Below are 17,334 nucleotides of genomic sequence, written 5' to 3' on the forward strand. Positions count from 1 at the left end.
TGCATATCATAACACCGGACTAAAATATAATGCACATCTCTTTGCAGACAGAGAAAAAAAGTGGAAAACAAAATGCTGCCCAAATAATCACGCTCTTCCTATAAAGACATTAAAAAAAATATAAGCCGATTTAGTTTTATAATTACATTCCACTTTATGAAAACAAGTAATTGGCAAATTTTTACAAGATACAAGCAACAATTTTATCTGGTGCTTAACCTATGATTATATTGAGGGGAAGGGGGTGGTTGTTTCTTCAACGGTTCTCGTCTTTGTTAAGAGGGTGTGGCAGGTCTCTTTCTTCCCAAACTCTGGAACATGATCGTCCTTGAGGTTGAATTCCATTGCATGATGGCCAGCCTAAATCATGGTTCCTGCAAATTCATCAGACAAAGAAAAAAGAAATGTTTGGAGATGCTGACATTCGTGAAACTTAAATTCATGCTTGTGTGTAAATACGCGGCTTTGGCCTAACCTTCCTATTAGACCCTAAACTACTGAAGGAAGAAAAAAATATGTCAATATACAGTTTGGGCCTAACCTTCATATGAGACCTGACTAGATCAAGCATGATTAGGTGAACACAAGTAAATTTGGCTATACGATACGACTCAAATCATATCATTCATCATCTGAGTGTCTGTTTCATGTATTTCAGAGCAGACCGCAACATTGCCCTGGCTTTCCTATCTGGAGTGCATCTAGACAGAATCATTTCTTCATACACAGCTGGAACCTGAAATCAAACAACGCAACCTATGTTGAAATATACCAAACATCCTCAGATACTGGAATTATCTAACACGTATATAAGTCACATGGCAATATGTACAATTAAAACTTTATATTAATGCAATAAGAAATGGAGGCACCACAAAAGCTGAAGGCCTATTATGCATACAAAATGCAGAGGTCATCTATGATAAAGGACATTATACAAAATTCATATACCTTGTAAAATTTATCAACACGGATAAGGGTTTTCATAAGTGTAGTATATGTAACTACATCTGGTTTCAGGTCCTGCAGTTATAAGGAAGCAAGTGAATTGTAATAAAATCGCACGATCAATTGTACCACTTTGTGCAGTAATAATAAATTACAAACTGTGAAAAACATTAGAAATTAACTTACATTTTCCTTCATGTACTGCAACACAGAAAAGGCCTCAGCATCCCTTCTATCTTCACCAAATGCATTGATTAATGAATTGAGAGCTAAGAGACTGGGTTTTAAGCCATCTGCTCTCATGACCCTAAATGCATTCAGTGCTTGCTCAGACAAACCCTGTCAAACATTCACATGGAAGATCAAAAAAAGGCCCAACCATCACACTCATGATAAGACTATCCAATTCATTATCAGAGAATAGAGATCCAAATAGAAAGATAAAACGGTAGTTTGAACTGAAGTAATGAGAAAAGCCTTTTGGTTGGAAATTAATCAGCATATCTAAAGCTTCAGCAGTCCAAATATAAGTAAATAAATGGTATATTCAGCAATATTTTTGAACTTCGTCACTGGTAGTACTGAGGACAGGTTTGAGATTGTGTCAAAGCTAAAAACTGAGGGAGTGCAACTTTCTCAAATGGTAGGAGAATCCACTTGAAGCTGGTCATGTCATTACGAATAGATATGACACTGAATAAAAAATTTGTCATATGATGGTTTCAATTCACAGAATAATGTTTTTTCAGAAAGAAAAAAAGAAGAAGAAGAAAGATCAATTGTATAATGCAAGGGAAAAGTGAAGGTAAAATCACCTAGGATAAGATGGTTATATGCTTAACATATTCCAGTATTCTACATTCTGAGAAATGCCAGCAAGTGTAATGTAACTCAAGTGAGGAGGGTGCATAATAAAATTACATAAGGTGTGTCAGAAGTGTAGAGAATACAACTTACTCTTTGTGCATAGGCATTAATTAAGGCATTGTACATAGTCGGGGATGGTTTCAAGCCTGCAGACTTCATGACCTCCAAGCACTCTATTGCATCATTAAATCTCCCCGACTTTCCATAAATATCAACTAGGGTGGTATAGGTAACTATGTTGGGCAGTAAACCCTGAGCCTGCATCTTCCCCAACAAGCCCTTCACCTCAACCCATCTCTGCTGCTCCCCAAAGGAATTTATCATGATGTTATAGGTGGTGGCGCAAGGGGCGCACCCACTTTGGTGCATTTCCTCAAATAATTCCTCTGCCCTTTTATGGTGGCCTGACTTGCAATGACAATCTATAAGCGTATTCCAGGTGACGGTGTCGGGTTGAATTCCCTCGGATAGCATCCTTTCAAAGGTAGCCATAACATGATCAAGACAGTTGGACTTTCCAAATGTGTCAATCATGACATTGTAAAAATGCCTGTCGGGTCTTACCCCGCTGCTCTTCATCTCCCTCAATACTTGGAACGACTTTTGCCACTCTCCTCTATCACGGTAGCTCGCTAAGATCCTACTGAAAACATAGGAATTAGGCTGCACATTGCTGGCTTCCATCTCTTTCAGCACAATTCTTGCGCTTTCCCACCTCCCCGCATTCGCATAGGCATCAATGAGCAGGCTGTATGTGTGCTCATCGGGTGAAATGCCGCTCTTCTCCATCTGAGACACGATGGATTCGGCGTCTTTCAATTGAGCAGCCTTTACATAGCCTTTGAGCAGGGCATTGTAAGCCCTGGTCCTGGGCTGCAATCCTCCTTCTTTCATCTCCTCGAAGATAGCTTCGGCTTCAACCACCCTACCGCAATTCCCCAGGGCGGAGATGAGGGCAACCAGAGTGGCGGTTTTGGGGCTCAAGCCAGTGGCCTGGACCATGGCGAGCAGATGCATAGCCTGCGTGGGCTCACCGGCTTTTGCGAAACCAGCAATGATGTCGTTGTAGAGCTGGCCATCAATCTCAATGCTCTCGGACTCAATCTCCCGGTAGAGCTTGAGCATAATGGGGGAATCAATCTTGTTGGAGCGGGAGAGGGATTGAATGATCAAGCTGTAATTGACGAAGTCGGAGCGATAACCGTCTTGGCGCATGCGGGACATCAAATGGAGGGCCTTCTCGAGGTCGCCATTGCGGGCACAAGCGCCGATGAGAGCATTGTAGGTGAGCGGTGTTAAGGATTGTCGCTGGGAGAGCAAGAAAGCCTCGTAGAGTTTCTCGGAGCGGCCGAGGGCGTGGATGAGGATGGAGTAGAGGAGTTCGTAGGAGAAGCAGAGGTTGTGCTTTTGGAGCCAGGAAACGACGGCGTAGGCTAGTTGTATGTCGGAGGAGGAGGAGGAGCAGAGAGATTTGAGGAGAGAGTGCCAGAGTGGGGCGGGCACGGCCCGGTACGACTCGGCGAGCTGGAACTCGGCTGGGTCGAGTGAGGTTGGGGAGGAGGCGGAAGATGACATTGACATTGACTTGGCGGCGAGGAAGGTGAGGAGGGGGCTGAAGTCATAGCGGGAAACGGCAGCTTGGTCGTCGTCAAAAGAGCGCCGTCTTGAGTTTGAGGTTGAGGTTGAGGATGGAATTGGGGGTAGATGGGCTTGGGATGAGTTGGTAACGGCAGCGGCTGTGGTGGCGGACAGAGACCACAAATGGAACATATGGTGGTGGTGGTGGTGGTGGCGGATGAGTATTGGAGAAGCCAATTGAAAGGAAGGGAAGCGAGTCGACCCTGGTACTGGAACCGGAAGAAGAAGCATGTTTGTTTGTCGATAATATTTGACTGATTGCTTGCTTTACTGAGAGACTATCTAATATCTGTCTGTCTCTGTGTTAAGCCAGACAACCCCAACCAACTAGCATACTATTTTATCGGTTTCGTTTCTGGCTCTGGCTCTGGGGATAGTTTTAGTGGAGGGAAGGCGAAGAAGAACAATAGCCAGCCAACAAGACATACATGATAGTAAGTACACTAAACGGAGGAGGGCCTATCCTCTGTTTTCCGGAACAGGGATATCAATCGTTCACCTGCCACGTAAGCTTTATAAGATTCCTTTTGTACTCGGGCGTGCTTCTTGCGGAACCACTTGATGAAGTTGGATTTTCCAAAATCTCGCACTCGCAGTATAAAAATGCTTCGCCTTTAAACTTTTTAAACCCCTCCTCTCCCCCTCACCCTTGGTTGCTCTTGCTTGCTGTCCGTCAGGCTTAGGGTTTCTCTGCAACAGTCGCTTTGAAATTGGATGTTTTGTGTTGATATTAGAGTTATTAGCACTCCTGCTAGATTTCCGAAGTATCTAACTCAATTTATTCTTTAGATATTGAGATTTGAAACCATCTCACGGACATGGAGCCTGCGATCATGTATGGAAATGGCCATTACCCCGCTTATTGTGACACCAAACTTGTGTTTGAGTTGAGTTGTAGCTTGCTCAATGCTGATAGATATATCAGCGCTGTTGTTGTTGTTGTTGTTGTGGCTTCAGCAAGCTCTACATCTGAAGAGTCCGACTACATTGACTCATTTGGAAGTCAATGTCTTTCTGTATTTGGGTCTCTTGGTTTCGTGTTCATTTGAACTACAGGCTACAGCTAGGTATAGGCTTTCACATATGAATATAAGCACAAGTTGTCTATATAATCACCTTGACCACGGATTTCTCCCTTCCTGTATCCAACTCTTCTATTATCGGATCATAATTATTATATTTGAATTCAGGTTGAGTCTGATGATGATGATCATGATGAGCCATGGCCTCCCAAGCTTTGAGAAAGACACTGAGCGAAGCCCCATCCAGGAGCATCCAGAAGCATGTTTGAAACGGTGGCAGCAATGGCTAATCCACCACATGCAAAGACGGTGACCTGTATCATAGCAACTGGAGCACCTGGAGTGGGAGCATCCCATGTTCTTGGAGATGGAAGAAATTTTGAGATTAAGGAGGACTGTTGAGAAAGTGATTCAAATGGGAGTTAGTGCGGGCCTCAACATAGTAAGCTCCTTGGTCGTTGCAATCTATGGAAAGGTGGCCTTTGATCCTTCCTGCAAGAGGGTAAAAATGGGTTAAAGTTTTAGACACAGACTGCTTCAGCAGTTGCCATCTTTTATCATCCACTATCTCCAGCATAGGATTGGGATTGGTATAATAGAGGAGCATGGGGAGATAGACGAGAGGAGCGAACTGGTCCAAGAGAGACAGATTGTATATATAGCATGGCTTCTAACTGCTGCTAAGCGCTAACGCTCGCTCCACCGTAGTTTCATGTACCCGCAAAATCTTTATTAACTTTCCCCCTTGCAGTCATAATCTCTTATTAAACTTACTGTCACATTAACGCAATTTTTTATTCATCATCAGTATGGTTAAATATATATATCTATATATGGCTTAAAAGTTAATAGCAAAAAAAAAAACAGAATTTATGATTAAAAATAAATAGGACAAAAGTTTATTGCTAGAAAAAATTGCTGTTTGGGGCTTATGCTAAAATTCCCCAGCCCTCCACCTAATTGGTGTCTGGTCATCTCTCTATTGAACCCTCATCTACTTCCAGATTCTAAAGGCACACACTCACAGACTAAGTAGTAGATCTAGTATCACCATTAGCCAGGCCTTGTGGAGCCTTGTGATTCATGAACTTGTGCCACTATATTGAATTAGAAATTCCACGAGGAGTAATCATAATTAAACATTTTCTCCTGGAGGCAATTCTGCGAGCTTTGGAGGAGTCCCAAGTACTCTTTCCATATCAAAACGAACTTCAATATTGCGAAGGCTGTATCCCACAACCATCAGCCAATACAGCAGTTTGGCAAGTTCCGGTGCACTTGTCTCTGTTACACTTGTCTGTAGCAACAATTCAACAAGTTCAGGTTATATTCAATTTAAGTGATTCAAGACAACTTAACTTGATTAGAACAAACATCACTGATTTTGAGAAGAAATAATATGAGATGCTCGGCTTCAGCTCATGACATGAATTGACTTCGATCCAAGGTGCATGTAACACAGTTACTAGTTTTCAAGTTATTGCCCTCCCAACAGTCCAACCCGCAGCCCCCCACAGTGACTCTATTTCACCTTATTTTTTTCAGCACATAACATATTATGATATAAAGAAAATTATGGAAAATACTTCACTGAAACTTCAACCAGAAACTTCAACCAGCTCATTGCAAAGGCAAACCTTCATTTGGCCAGGATCTGAAACAGCCAAAAGCCGCTTGATGAATGTATTCATTGCAACCACAACATCGTCTCCAGCACTGCTTGTCAACTCCTACAAATTTGAACACATTTAACCAGAGGTCACAAAGAGATTTATGGCCCCTTTAATACTAATATACAAGCAATAATAGCCGATTCTCATGACATGAAACAGAGCATAGTTCACATTATTCCGCTACCATATCCTGGGGACAATGGCCCAACTGACTAGTAGCAGGTAGGATCTTCCCAATCAGTTTTACATCGAACAATAACAGAAATAATAATAGTGCTCGTCTTCAGATATTCCAACAAAAAGCACCTAGCCTTTAGCCACGAACCTACCATTCCTCAGCTACCAGCCACGCACCCAGCATCTAGCCAATAAAAAGCAGTTCAGATAAACAGAGGGGAAGTTGTTTACCTTTAAATTTTGGGGCTCAAGAGACTTGAGATACTCCAACAGTTCATTTTGTCCACTCGCAGATTTCCTCCCAACTTGATGATTTAGTTCCTCAATCTCTGCTTCAAGTAACTCAATGTACTTCTTAGCATCTATTCTCTCGGGGCCAGAAACATTATTCCACCTAATAACTTCACCTGACACATTCTTCTGTGTCCCAGGTGCATAATCTGGTGCATCCTGTAAGTCACAGGGTACCAATTAAAGGTTGTACAGAGGAACCTCTCGAAAATAAAACAGAAGCATCAAAATGAGTGAGTAAACAACATAACTAAATTTTTTTTTTTTTAAATTTTTTAAAAAGATTTATTGTTTACAGCTTTATGAATTTTCCTAGACAAAAACAGCCTTGATTAGAACCAGTAGCTAAAAGTGCACAGCTTTGAAGATACATCTCCATTAAGAATCACTGGAATTTCACAAGCTCTGCATTTTATTTAAAGATGTGGTACTTTCTACGTTAGTACGACAAGGGTCAGATAATTAGGAGTGACATTGTAGCCTAATCTCAATGCCATCAGAAAAATACAAAATGACTACATGGTAAAGAAAAGCCTTCCCAAAGCACATAGGTCAGAGAGGTAATGTCCGAAAGTGTAGCCACCACAAGGCTTCTCCTCAGCAAATGGTGATGTAGCAAAAGGTTTCCGCAACCACACAAAGGATAAGAATGTTCATAAATATAAACTGAAAGATAAAAAGGGAAAAAATATCACCTTTTTATCTTGCACATCAGGAAGAGCAACTGGCTCTAAACCTTGCTGGAGTTCCAACCTGTACTGTGCATTCTGAAACATATATCCAGTCATCATGATACTGTACATGAGTTGTGCAAGGTTTTCGGCAACCTGAAATGGAAGTCAACCAATCCCACTGAATATATAAATGGCTTAAGCACAACTATTATGAAAACATGAACAAAAGATTTGCATCAATAAATCAGTCAGCCACCAAGTATAGAGAACCCATCAGATCGTATGATACTCATGCTGCTAGTTCTATGATGAGAAAGAATATTAAAAGCTATATACTTACGGTGGTCACTGTGACTGCAAAAAATTGTGGGGGTAGAGTTCCAATCATGTTTGTGACTGTTTGGCGCATTGCATCAACCACCTACATGAGTAACCGTGAAAAGTGGTTTGATTTCAGCCGATTAGTCATGGAAATAGAAATCCATAGCCTCTATCTAGTCAGACAGATATTTTATTCATTTTAATGGGTTTGTGCCGAAGACGAATAAAATACCTGCTGGGGTGCCCTTTTTACAAAGAGCTCCATGAATTCTGGCTGCACATTTTTGACATACTCCAAAAGAATTTCTCTCCTGCTCTTTGGCTGTTGAGTTCAAGAAATTTAATCAATCATATGAGTTGGGTTGGCAACAATATATGTGTTTCAACTAGACAATGGGTCTACTTTAGTAAGATTAACAATTCAGAAAAGAGAGAGGGAGGCATCTAGCAGGCCAATTGGGAGAGATAAAGAAATACCAGAGTGCCGTTGGGAGGCTTGGAATCGCCAGACGCATTGGGACTGTCGCTCTTTGAAGACTCGTAAGCGTGAATTCTCAACCTGCTTCCTCTGTTTTTTGTCTTTATTCGGAAGGTAACCGAAGAAGAACACGACCCAGCCCAAAAATGTACAGAAGAAGAAGAAGCCGACGAAGAAGAAGTAGAAAATTTTGGTAAAAAGAAAGAGGGCTTCACCGTCAACGAATACATGTTAGTTAGCATAGCAGCCTCCAAAGAATCCAATAAACTTGGAAAACCCAAAACTAAGGGATTTACTAATTCCTTGTTCCCTAATATCCTTGTTGCTGTGCTCTTGCCATCAACAACACCACCACCACACACATACACAGTGGGTGAGGGTGCACAGTGCAGGGGTGGATGAGGAGGGTTTTCACGTTTGCATAAATTGAGAGCGTGTAATACAGTCCATGGAAAGTACCATGCGGCTGCAGTATTGGATGATACCTCTGTCCCTTTTTTAAATTTGTGGGATTTTTGGAAAAATCTCATCCTGTTATAGAATTAAAATAATCAGAGTATGAGAAGTACCACTGAAATATTGGGAGTGGAATTATATTTCTCTTTATGGTGTTTACCCTGACAGAATTTCTCCTCATATAGACTTCACTCTTTCTTTTCTTCTCTGACTCTCACTCTATTCTCTTCTCTGACTCGTGTGTGTTTACAAGCAGAAATAATGCCTATTATAGGCAAAGCAAATGGCTTCTAAAGGAAACATAATGATTTCTCCCCAACATCATAATTTCATCTTTTGACTAATACCCCCTAGCTTTATCTATGTGAGCTTTACTTCTTTATAACACTCCCCCTTGAAGACCACATGTCCCTAGATTGGTTGCCTTATTAAAACCTTGCTTGGAAAAACTTAATGGGAAAAAACCTAAGCGAAGGAAAAAGAGTACAACTTTATTTGGGACATAAGGGTAATGCGCTCATGTTACCTCGTTAAAACCTTGCTAGGAAAAATCCGGTGTGAAAAACCCTAATCGAAGGAAAAAGAGTACAACGCGCATATGTCCTGTGTTAGAGGACTCTTGAATGATCCCCTTGATTTTGCATGCTCCAACTTGATTGCTTGCAGAGTTGTCATAATCCGATGCCATGCACTAACTTTTTGAATGTACATTTTGGCAATGATTTGGTAAAGAGATCTGCTAGGTTATCGCTTGAGCGGTTTTGTCTGACTTTGATTTCTTGACTCTTCTAGAGCTCATGTGTGTAGAAAAACTTTGGTGATATGTACTTGGTCCTGTTACTCTTGATATACCCTCTTGTGATCTGAGCAATACAAACTACATTGTCCTTATTCAGGATTGTTGGAGTGGATGTTGCTGAGGGTAGGGCACATGTGCTTCGGATGTGATAGATCATCGACCTTAACCAAACGCATTCACGACTGGCTTCATAGAGGGCAAGTATTTCTGAGTGATTGGAAGATATGGCCACTAGTGCTTGTTTCGTTGAGCGCCATGAGATTGCAGTTCCTCCACATGTAAATACATACCCAGTCTGTGATCATCCTTGATGTGGATTAGAGAGATATCATGCATCAGCATGGCCAACAATACTCGGAGCGTAGGTTGATTCATTGGAATAGAATAAGCCCACGTATGTTGTCCTACGAAGGTATCGTAGAACATGTTTGATGCCGGTCCAATGTCGCCTTGTTGGAGCAGAGATGTACCTTGCTAACAGATTTACTGAAAATGCTATGTCTGGTCTGGTACATTGTGCTAAGTAAAATAAAGCACCTATTGCAATAAGATATGGTACTTCTTGGTCAAGGATCATTTTATCATCCCCTTTTTGACGATATGGATCTTTCTTAGTGTCAAGCGACCAAACGACCATTGGAGTGCTAAGTGGATGGGCTTTATCCATGTCAAACAGTTTCAATACTTTTTCATTATAAGTTGATTGATGCACTAAAATTTCATTAGCACTGTGCTCAATCTATAAGCCAAGACAATATTTTGTCTTTTCAAGGTCTTTTATCTCAAACTCACGTTTGAGATAATCAGCAGTCTTTGGGAGCTCTTTAGGAGTTCCAATTAGATTCATGTCGTCGACATATAATGCCACTATCGCAAATCTAGATCTGATTTCTTAATAAACACACATGGGAAAATAGGATCATTTATGTATCCTTCCTTCAATAGATACTTACTGAGACGATTGTACCACATTCGCCCAGATTGTTTTAGCCCATATAATGATCTTCTCAATTTAATTGAGAACATGCCTCGTGGTTTATTCCTGGGTTTCAGGCAGCTTAAGTCCTTCTGGGACTTTCATGTATATATATGTATCCAATTCTCCATACAGATATGCGATAATGACATCAATGAGTTTCATTTCAAGTTTTTCTAAAACCGCCAAACTTATTAAGTAACGGAACGTAATTGTGTCCATTACTGGAGAGTACGTTTTCACATAATTAATTCCAGGCCTTTGTGAAAAACCTTGGGCAATGAGTCGCTCTTTATACCTTGAGATCTCATTTTTCTCATTGCACTTTCTTGTAAATACCCACTTGTAACCTACAGGATCCACATTGGGTGGAGTTGGAACAATAAGTCCAAAAACACTCTTTTTTTCCAAATAATTTAATTATGTCTGGATTGCATCTTTCCACTTAGGCCAATCTTGCCTCTGTGTGCATCCATCAATAGAGCGCGGCTCAATATCATCATCTTTTATGATCTCAGCAGCCACTGAGAACGCAAATATATCATCGATGATAATCTCGTTCCTATTTCACAATTGATTGGTGGATGTATAATTTATAGAGATTTCTTGACTTTCAGCTACGGCGGCCATTTCAGGGGCACTTGTCTCATCAATGACATTTTACTTTTCAGGAAGTACTTGTCCCTCTTGGGGGGGCATTTGAATTATGAATTGTGAGCTCTTCATCTATTTCATTTGGATTCATTTTGGCCATCAACTTCCTCTTCCGGAGAACTAAATCCTTTGAGCCTAGTGGTCTGCCACGCTTCAGGCGCGCAGCAGATGAACCATTTGCTGGCACATTGCTTTGTCCATTATGGACATCAATCCTTGCGAGTGCATTTGCAGCTGGGATATGTGATTTCGTCACCTTTGCTGCATCATTAAATGTATCTGGCATCTGATTTGCAATACTTTGGAGGTGAACGATCCTTCTCACTTCGTTTTCGCATTGAGCAGTACGATGATCAAGATGAGACAATGTGAGTACATCCCACGATAATTCATGTCGTTCTTCAGGAACGAGTTTGCCTTGTTGTTCTCTAGAAACAAATTTTTCTCCCCCTAATGGTAGGAAGATTGTCTCATCAAAATGACAATCTACAAACCGTGCGGTAAAGATATCACCCGTCAGGGGCTCCAGATATCTAATGATAGATAGTGAATCAAAACCAACATAAATTCCCAATTCGGATTGTGGGCCCATCTTAGTACTTTGTGATGATGCAATAGGCACATATACCGCACAATCAAAAACTCTTAAATGGAAAATGTTTGGTTGATTACCTAACACGAGTTGTATTGGAGAATAATGATTGTTGGCTACGGGCCTCAATCATACCAGTGATGCTACATGTAAAATGGCATATTCCCAAGCAGAAACTGGCAATTTTGTCTTCATTAGCAAAGTGTGTGCTATTAACTGAAGACGCTTAATTAAATCTTTTGCCAAGCCATTTTGAGTAAGAACATAGAGAACAGGATGTTCAATGTCATGCAATAGTCATCAAAAGTCTGAGATGTAAATTCACCAGCATTATCGAGTCTGATTCACTTAATAGGATAATCTGGGACTTGAGCTCGTAATTTAATTATTGAGCCAAGAGCCTAGTAAATGCCATATTCCGAGTGGACAAAAGGCAAACATGTGACCATAGGGTATATGCATCCACGAAGACCATAAAGTACCAAAATAGTCCACAGGGAGGATAAATAGGACCACAAATGTCCCCTTGGATTCTCTGCAAAAATGATTGGGACTCAATGGTTGTGATGGTCTGATCACCAACTTCCCTTGTGAGCAAGCTTAGCAAAAGCTGTCACTTGATGCCATAATGTGTTTTGCCAATAAGGAATGACTTTTAGAGTTGGTGATTATCCTACGCATCATGGTGGATCCAGAATGACCCAACCGGTCATGCCAAAGCTTCAAAGCATTTGAGTCAATAGACTTCTGGTCCACGACACTATGTGCCTCAATTGTCCGTATGGTTGTATAGTACAACCCTGATGACAGCGCACAAAGCTTCTCCAGTATACGCTTCTAGGTATCACTGGAGGTAATGCAAAGATATTCCATGTTTTTCTCATTCTTTGTTTCAACATGGTAGCCATTCAAACGTATATCTTTGAAACTCAACAGATTTCTTCTGGAGTTGGATGAATACAAGGCATTTTGAATGGACAGTATTATTCCATTTGGTAACATAATTTGGGCTATTCCTGAGCCTTCAATCAGATCTGCAGGACCTGATATGGTTGCTACCTTTGCTTTTGTAAGCATCAATTTTGAGAAATACTTTCGATCTCGAAGGATTGTATGAGTAGTTGCACTGTCTGCGAGACAAATATCTTTGCCATAGCCTTTGTTTTGAAGGCACCCATAATTTACATTCATGCCTTCAAATAAATAAAATAAGCTGAATCAATAAACAAAAAAACATTGCCACTTTTATTGGATTGAAACGAAAATTAAACAACACTTCATATAATACAAATAGTACATTAAGAAATTTAATCTAATTCAGACCCCATAAGCTTCATTCCCTCTTTCAGTAACAAAATCAGAAACATCTAAATGCGTCTTGTCTAGCTGACGCGATATTTCTGATGAGCTATCTGTGGCTAGCGGATCTGATATAGCATGATTAATGTAATTTGTCTCAACTTTCCTGTTCTTAAGTGAAGCTTGATAGAGATCCGTCAAATGCTTGGGCGTACGACATGCACGAGCCCAATGTCCCTTTGCATCACATCCGTGACAAGTGCTTTCAACATTTCTAGGTACATGGCTCGTCTGTGCCTTCACCTTATTATATGATGCATTTTTGCCATTCATGGATGGACTGCTCCTTGGACATAAACCATCTGAACGAGCACCACGATCTTTTCTGCTTCCTTGCCAGCGGCCACGCTTGCCCCCTTGCCCACATTTATGGATACTGCCACGAGATAAAGTGGCATTCACTTCCTGAGATGCAACATTTATTTCAGGAAGTGGTGCTGAGCCCGTTGGGCGAGATTGGTGATTCTTTAATAAGAGCTCATTATTCTGCTCAGCTAACAACAGGCAAGATACAAGTCCGAGTACTTCTTAAAATCGCTATGTCTGTATTGCTGCTGAAGGAGGACATTTGAAGCATGAAAAGTGCTCAGAGTTTTTTTCGAGCATATCCTCCTCAGATATATTTTCACCATATAGCCTCATCAAGGAGGTAATTCTGTGCATAGATGAGTTGTACTCGGACACTGTCTTGAAATCTTGAAATCTCAAGTGAGTCTATTCGTATCTAGCTCTTGGGAGAGTCACCATCTTCTGGTGATCGTATCTTTCACCTAGAGCTTTCCATAGAACCAACGATTCATCAACCACCACATATTCGCTCTTCAGCACTTCATGGATGTGGCGGCGAAGAAAGATCATGGCCTTTGCATTTTCTTCAGGCAAAGCATTATTCCCATCTACAATTGTTTGTCCGAGGCCATTAGCACGTAGATGGATTTTGGCATCTAGGACCCATAATAAATAGTTGTCCCCAAAAATGTCTAAGGCGGCAAACTCCAGTTTTGCCAAATTTGTCATCCGAAACTTTAGACTCGGGATATGGGACATTAAGCCACTTATTAATAGGAATTTCAGGCCCTCATTATTCAGGTATATTAATTGATGATAAAAATAAAGTGCTATGAATTTGCTGGTATGGGCGATAAACCCGCATCATACCTTAAATAAAATTAAATGTGCAGTAAAGTAAATTCATAAAGTAAATTGCTTGTTGTATGGACGTTAATTCCATACCATACTTTAAATAAAAGTAAATGTGCGATAAAGTAAATTCATAAAGTATGAGGGTTAATTCCACATCATACTTTAAATAAAAGTAAATATGCGATAAAGTAAATTCATAAAGTATAAGGGTTAATTCCACATCATACTTTAAGTAAAAGTAAATGTGCTTGTATGGGCATTAATTCTACTCCATACTTTTAAATAAAAGTAAAGGCAGCTATGTGGACGATAAACTCGCGCTACACTTTTAAATAAATATTGCCGTATGGGTAATAAACATACTCCATACCATAAATAAAATAAATGTGGGTATAAAAACCACTACCTAATATATATGAAGTGCATAACATATCATATATTGCGGGCAATATAACTGCGCCACTATTCAAGATATAATAGATGGATTTTAATATCACACCATCATTTTGTTATGATAATTTGTGTTACAACGCGATGGGTAATAAAAATTACACCACCATAAAATAACAGAATGGGGGGGGTATAAAAACCGCACCATTCCAAATTACGTTACAAAGAAGTAAATTAAACAAGCATGGATGAAACAACATAAAAATTGTGAGAACACAAAAAAGAAAGTTTGCATGTCGTCATAGTAGTAAAGTGAGAGTAGACATATGACAGAGAGGAGACAGAGAAATAACCACATAGTGTTGAGCTGGAAAAAATTCAGAAATAAAAAAGAGAGACTATCGTGCTGATAACATGTTATAGAACTAGAATAATCAGAGTATGAGAAGTACCACTGAAATATTGGGAGTGGAATTATATTTCTCTTTGTGGTGTTTACACTGACAGAATTTCTCCTCAGATAGACTTCACTCTTTCTTTTCTTCTCTGACTCTGACTCTATTCTCTTCTCTGATTCGTGTGTGTTTACAAGCAGAAATAATGCCTATTTATAGGCAAAGCAAATGGCTTCTAAGGGAGACATAATGATTTATCTCCAACATCATAATTCCATCTTTTGACTAATACCCCCTAGCTTTATTTATGTGAGCTTCACTTCTTTATAACACATCCGAATTTTATACCTCAGTTTTAATTTGTCATTTTAAATAAAAAATTTAGAGAAATGTAATCTTTATGCCTCTATCCCTCTTTCCACCACCCCAACCTCACCCGCCCCCAGGACACATCGCACATGAGCCCCCCTCCCCTTCTACTCTCTCTGTTTGTCTCTCTCTTTCCCTCTTAGCATGTATAAATTTTCTTATGGTGTTCATTGAGCATGTCTAAAATTTTCAAAAAGGAAAAAGAAGAAGGTGGACTCGGTTTGGGTGGTCTGAGGAAATTTGTGTGTGGAGGGTAGGTGTTCCATGATATAGAGAGAAGGAAAAAGGGGAAGAGTGAAGGGGGAATGGAGGAAGGGGTTGCGAAGAGGTTAGAGTGAATGGATTTCATGGTGGGTGGGGTTCAATGGAGCTGCCGGTGGCACATAAGGGATGAGGGAAGGTGAGAATTTTTTTTTTCTTTCCAATTTTAATTATTTAAAATATATACAATTTTTTATATAATAATTTTTTCATTTTTAAAGTACCATTTAAAATGGATGGAAAATTGGATAGTGTTAAAATCATATGACAAATCATGAATTTTGAAAAATTAAGGTGACATTTCTCTTAAATTTTTCATTAATTTGACAAATTAAAACTGAGGTATAAGTTCAGTTGACATTTGTACAAAAATCCCTAAATTTATTTTAGTTTTCTAAAACAAATAGCACTCGTTGCCCTTTCAACATAATTGATAGCATCTACTTAATAAGTAAATAAATAGAGGACAGATTTAAGCAATAAAATTGTGAGTTTAAAATTTGCTAATTAAAAAACAAATTAAAGAAAAAAATGATTTTGACATAAAAATAAGTGGTGAACTAATTAGAAATAAATAACTGAAAATAAGCCTAAACAATTACCACATACCAGCATCAATTCGGCTGAACCAAATTGTAATTACCGGTTTGGTTTGGTTTTGACCTAAAAAAAGTCAAACGTTTTAAAAATCGAACCAAATCATATATGGTTTCGTTTGATTTGGTTTTGAATTTTTGTAAATCGGCCTAAACTAAACCAAACCGTTCATCTGTATATTTATTCATTTATATTATATTTTACATATGTAATACTCTAATTAGGTAATAACTATATATGGATATTTGAATTGAGCTATATTAGTTATTGAAATTTGAAGTGTTATGGCATATTAAGCTTTAGGACAGTTTCGTACTCTAGAATGATTTAAGTATGGAGCAAGTTGTGAATTTGTTGGTTGTAATTGGGCTAACAATGTTGAAGAAATGCAAAAAGAAAGAGAATTAGGCTTAGGCCCAAACCGGCCAAAACAAACCGTCATACATTGCATTGGTTTGGTTCAGTTTTCTTTATGGCTTTTTTCAAAATCGAACCAAACCAAATCGTTATATTGTAACTGGTTTGGTCATGGTTTTGAGGTGAAACCAATCGGAACTGTGCCTACTCCTAGCAACAAGACATCAATGAGGTGCACATTCATATTATTTGTTTGGCAATCAAATTAAATGAAACAATGTACTTATAAAGTAGGGGGTGGGTTGTTTTTTGTCTCAACCCGTAATCCAACTCGATATATAGCGGTTTATGATTTCTTGGACTCAAGATCTACTAGGATAGGTTCAGTTCGGCAACCAAACAGAGTGGCACAACCCGACTACCGAACCAATGGTGGTTAGAATGCTAAACACGGGACCACTACCAACACCGACGGCGGTTTGACGTGTGTGTGTGTGGTGATAAGATAAGGCAAGAGAAATAGAGAAAGAGAATATGAGAGAGAGAGAGAGAGAGAGAGAGAGAGAGCACCCATAGATGATGGATGAGGAAGAAAAGGAGGCTTTAGGGACTATAATAGTGTTAGGGTGATATTAGGGTTTTCTAATAAATCTCTTTTTTTAATTTTATCTGAATGATACCACTAAATATATTAGCAATACGTAATTTGAACAAAGAAGCGTTATGGTGCAATGATAAATGGTTGAGTATGTGAGTTGGAGGTTAGGGGTTCGAAATCTTCTGTCGATTCAGTTCAGTCGTACTAACGGTTTGCAAAACCCAAGCTGGGTGTCTAATCGGTTGACAGCTGTCCAATTCAATTTATGTGCCAAAACCGAACATTTTAGAAATAACATC

At 39.6% G+C, this 17,334-nt stretch overlaps 2 protein-coding genes across 3 annotated transcripts; both read right to left on the reverse strand.

The window, feature by feature from the left end:
• On the reverse strand, window positions 74-5,225 carry LOC18788795 (pentatricopeptide repeat-containing protein At5g42310, mitochondrial). Of its 2 annotated transcripts, none has more exons than XM_020560117.1 (5): window positions 1,906-5,225; window positions 1,135-1,287; window positions 952-1,023; window positions 542-736; window positions 74-360 (listed from the first exon to the last, which is right to left on the reverse strand). In XM_020560117.1, the coding sequence occupies exons 1-4, from the start codon at window positions 3,682-3,684 to the stop codon at window positions 629-631; spliced, it is 2,112 nt and encodes a 703-aa protein (XP_020415706.1). In that variant the 5' UTR covers window positions 3,685-5,225; the 3' UTR covers window positions 74-360; window positions 542-628. The 2 variants fall into 2 exon arrangements, with proteins under 2 accessions (XP_020415706.1, XP_007225185.1); XM_007225123.2 differs by having other exon boundaries at window positions 74-374.
• On the reverse strand, window positions 5,352-10,011 carry LOC18791587. Its single transcript, XM_007222437.2, has 8 exons — window positions 9,815-10,011; window positions 8,089-8,620; window positions 7,844-7,933; window positions 7,631-7,711; window positions 7,312-7,443; window positions 6,557-6,775; window positions 6,113-6,205; window positions 5,352-5,772 (listed from the first exon to the last, which is right to left on the reverse strand). The coding sequence occupies exons 1-8, from the start codon at window positions 10,009-10,011 to the stop codon at window positions 5,611-5,613; spliced, it is 1,506 nt and encodes a 501-aa protein (XP_007222499.2). The 3' UTR covers window positions 5,352-5,610.

Source organism: Prunus persica, chromosome G1 (assembly GCF_000346465.2).
Source record: "Prunus persica cultivar Lovell chromosome G1, Prunus_persica_NCBIv2, whole genome shotgun sequence".
Classification (NCBI taxonomy): Eukaryota; Viridiplantae; Streptophyta; class Magnoliopsida; order Rosales; family Rosaceae; genus Prunus; species Prunus persica.

Bases quoted from the DNA above. Each gene is read 5' to 3' on its own strand.
- LOC18788795 (XM_020560117.1), bottom strand. From the start codon at position 3,684: ATGCTTCTTCTTCCGGTTCCAGTACCAGGGTCGACTCGCTTCCCTTCC. The intron at 1,288-1,905 runs GTAAGTTGTATT...AATGTTTGACAG, and splicing joins TTAATGCCTATGCACAAAGA to GGTTTGTCTGAGCAAGCACT. The intron at 1,024-1,134 runs GTAAGTTAATTT...TTATAACTGCAG, and splicing joins TGCAGTACATGAAGGAAAAT to GACCTGAAACCAGATGTAGT.
- LOC18791587 (XM_007222437.2), bottom strand. From the start codon at position 10,011: ATGGATAAAGCCCATCCACTTAGCACTCCAATGGTCGTTTGGTCGCTT. The intron at 8,621-9,814 runs GTACATCTCTGC...ATTCTATAACAG, and splicing joins TCAGTAAATCTGTTAGCAAG to GATGAGATTTTTCCAAAAAT. The intron at 7,712-7,843 runs GTATTTTATTCG...TTACTCATGTAG, and splicing joins TAAAAAGGGCACCCCAGCAG to GTGGTTGATGCAATGCGCCA.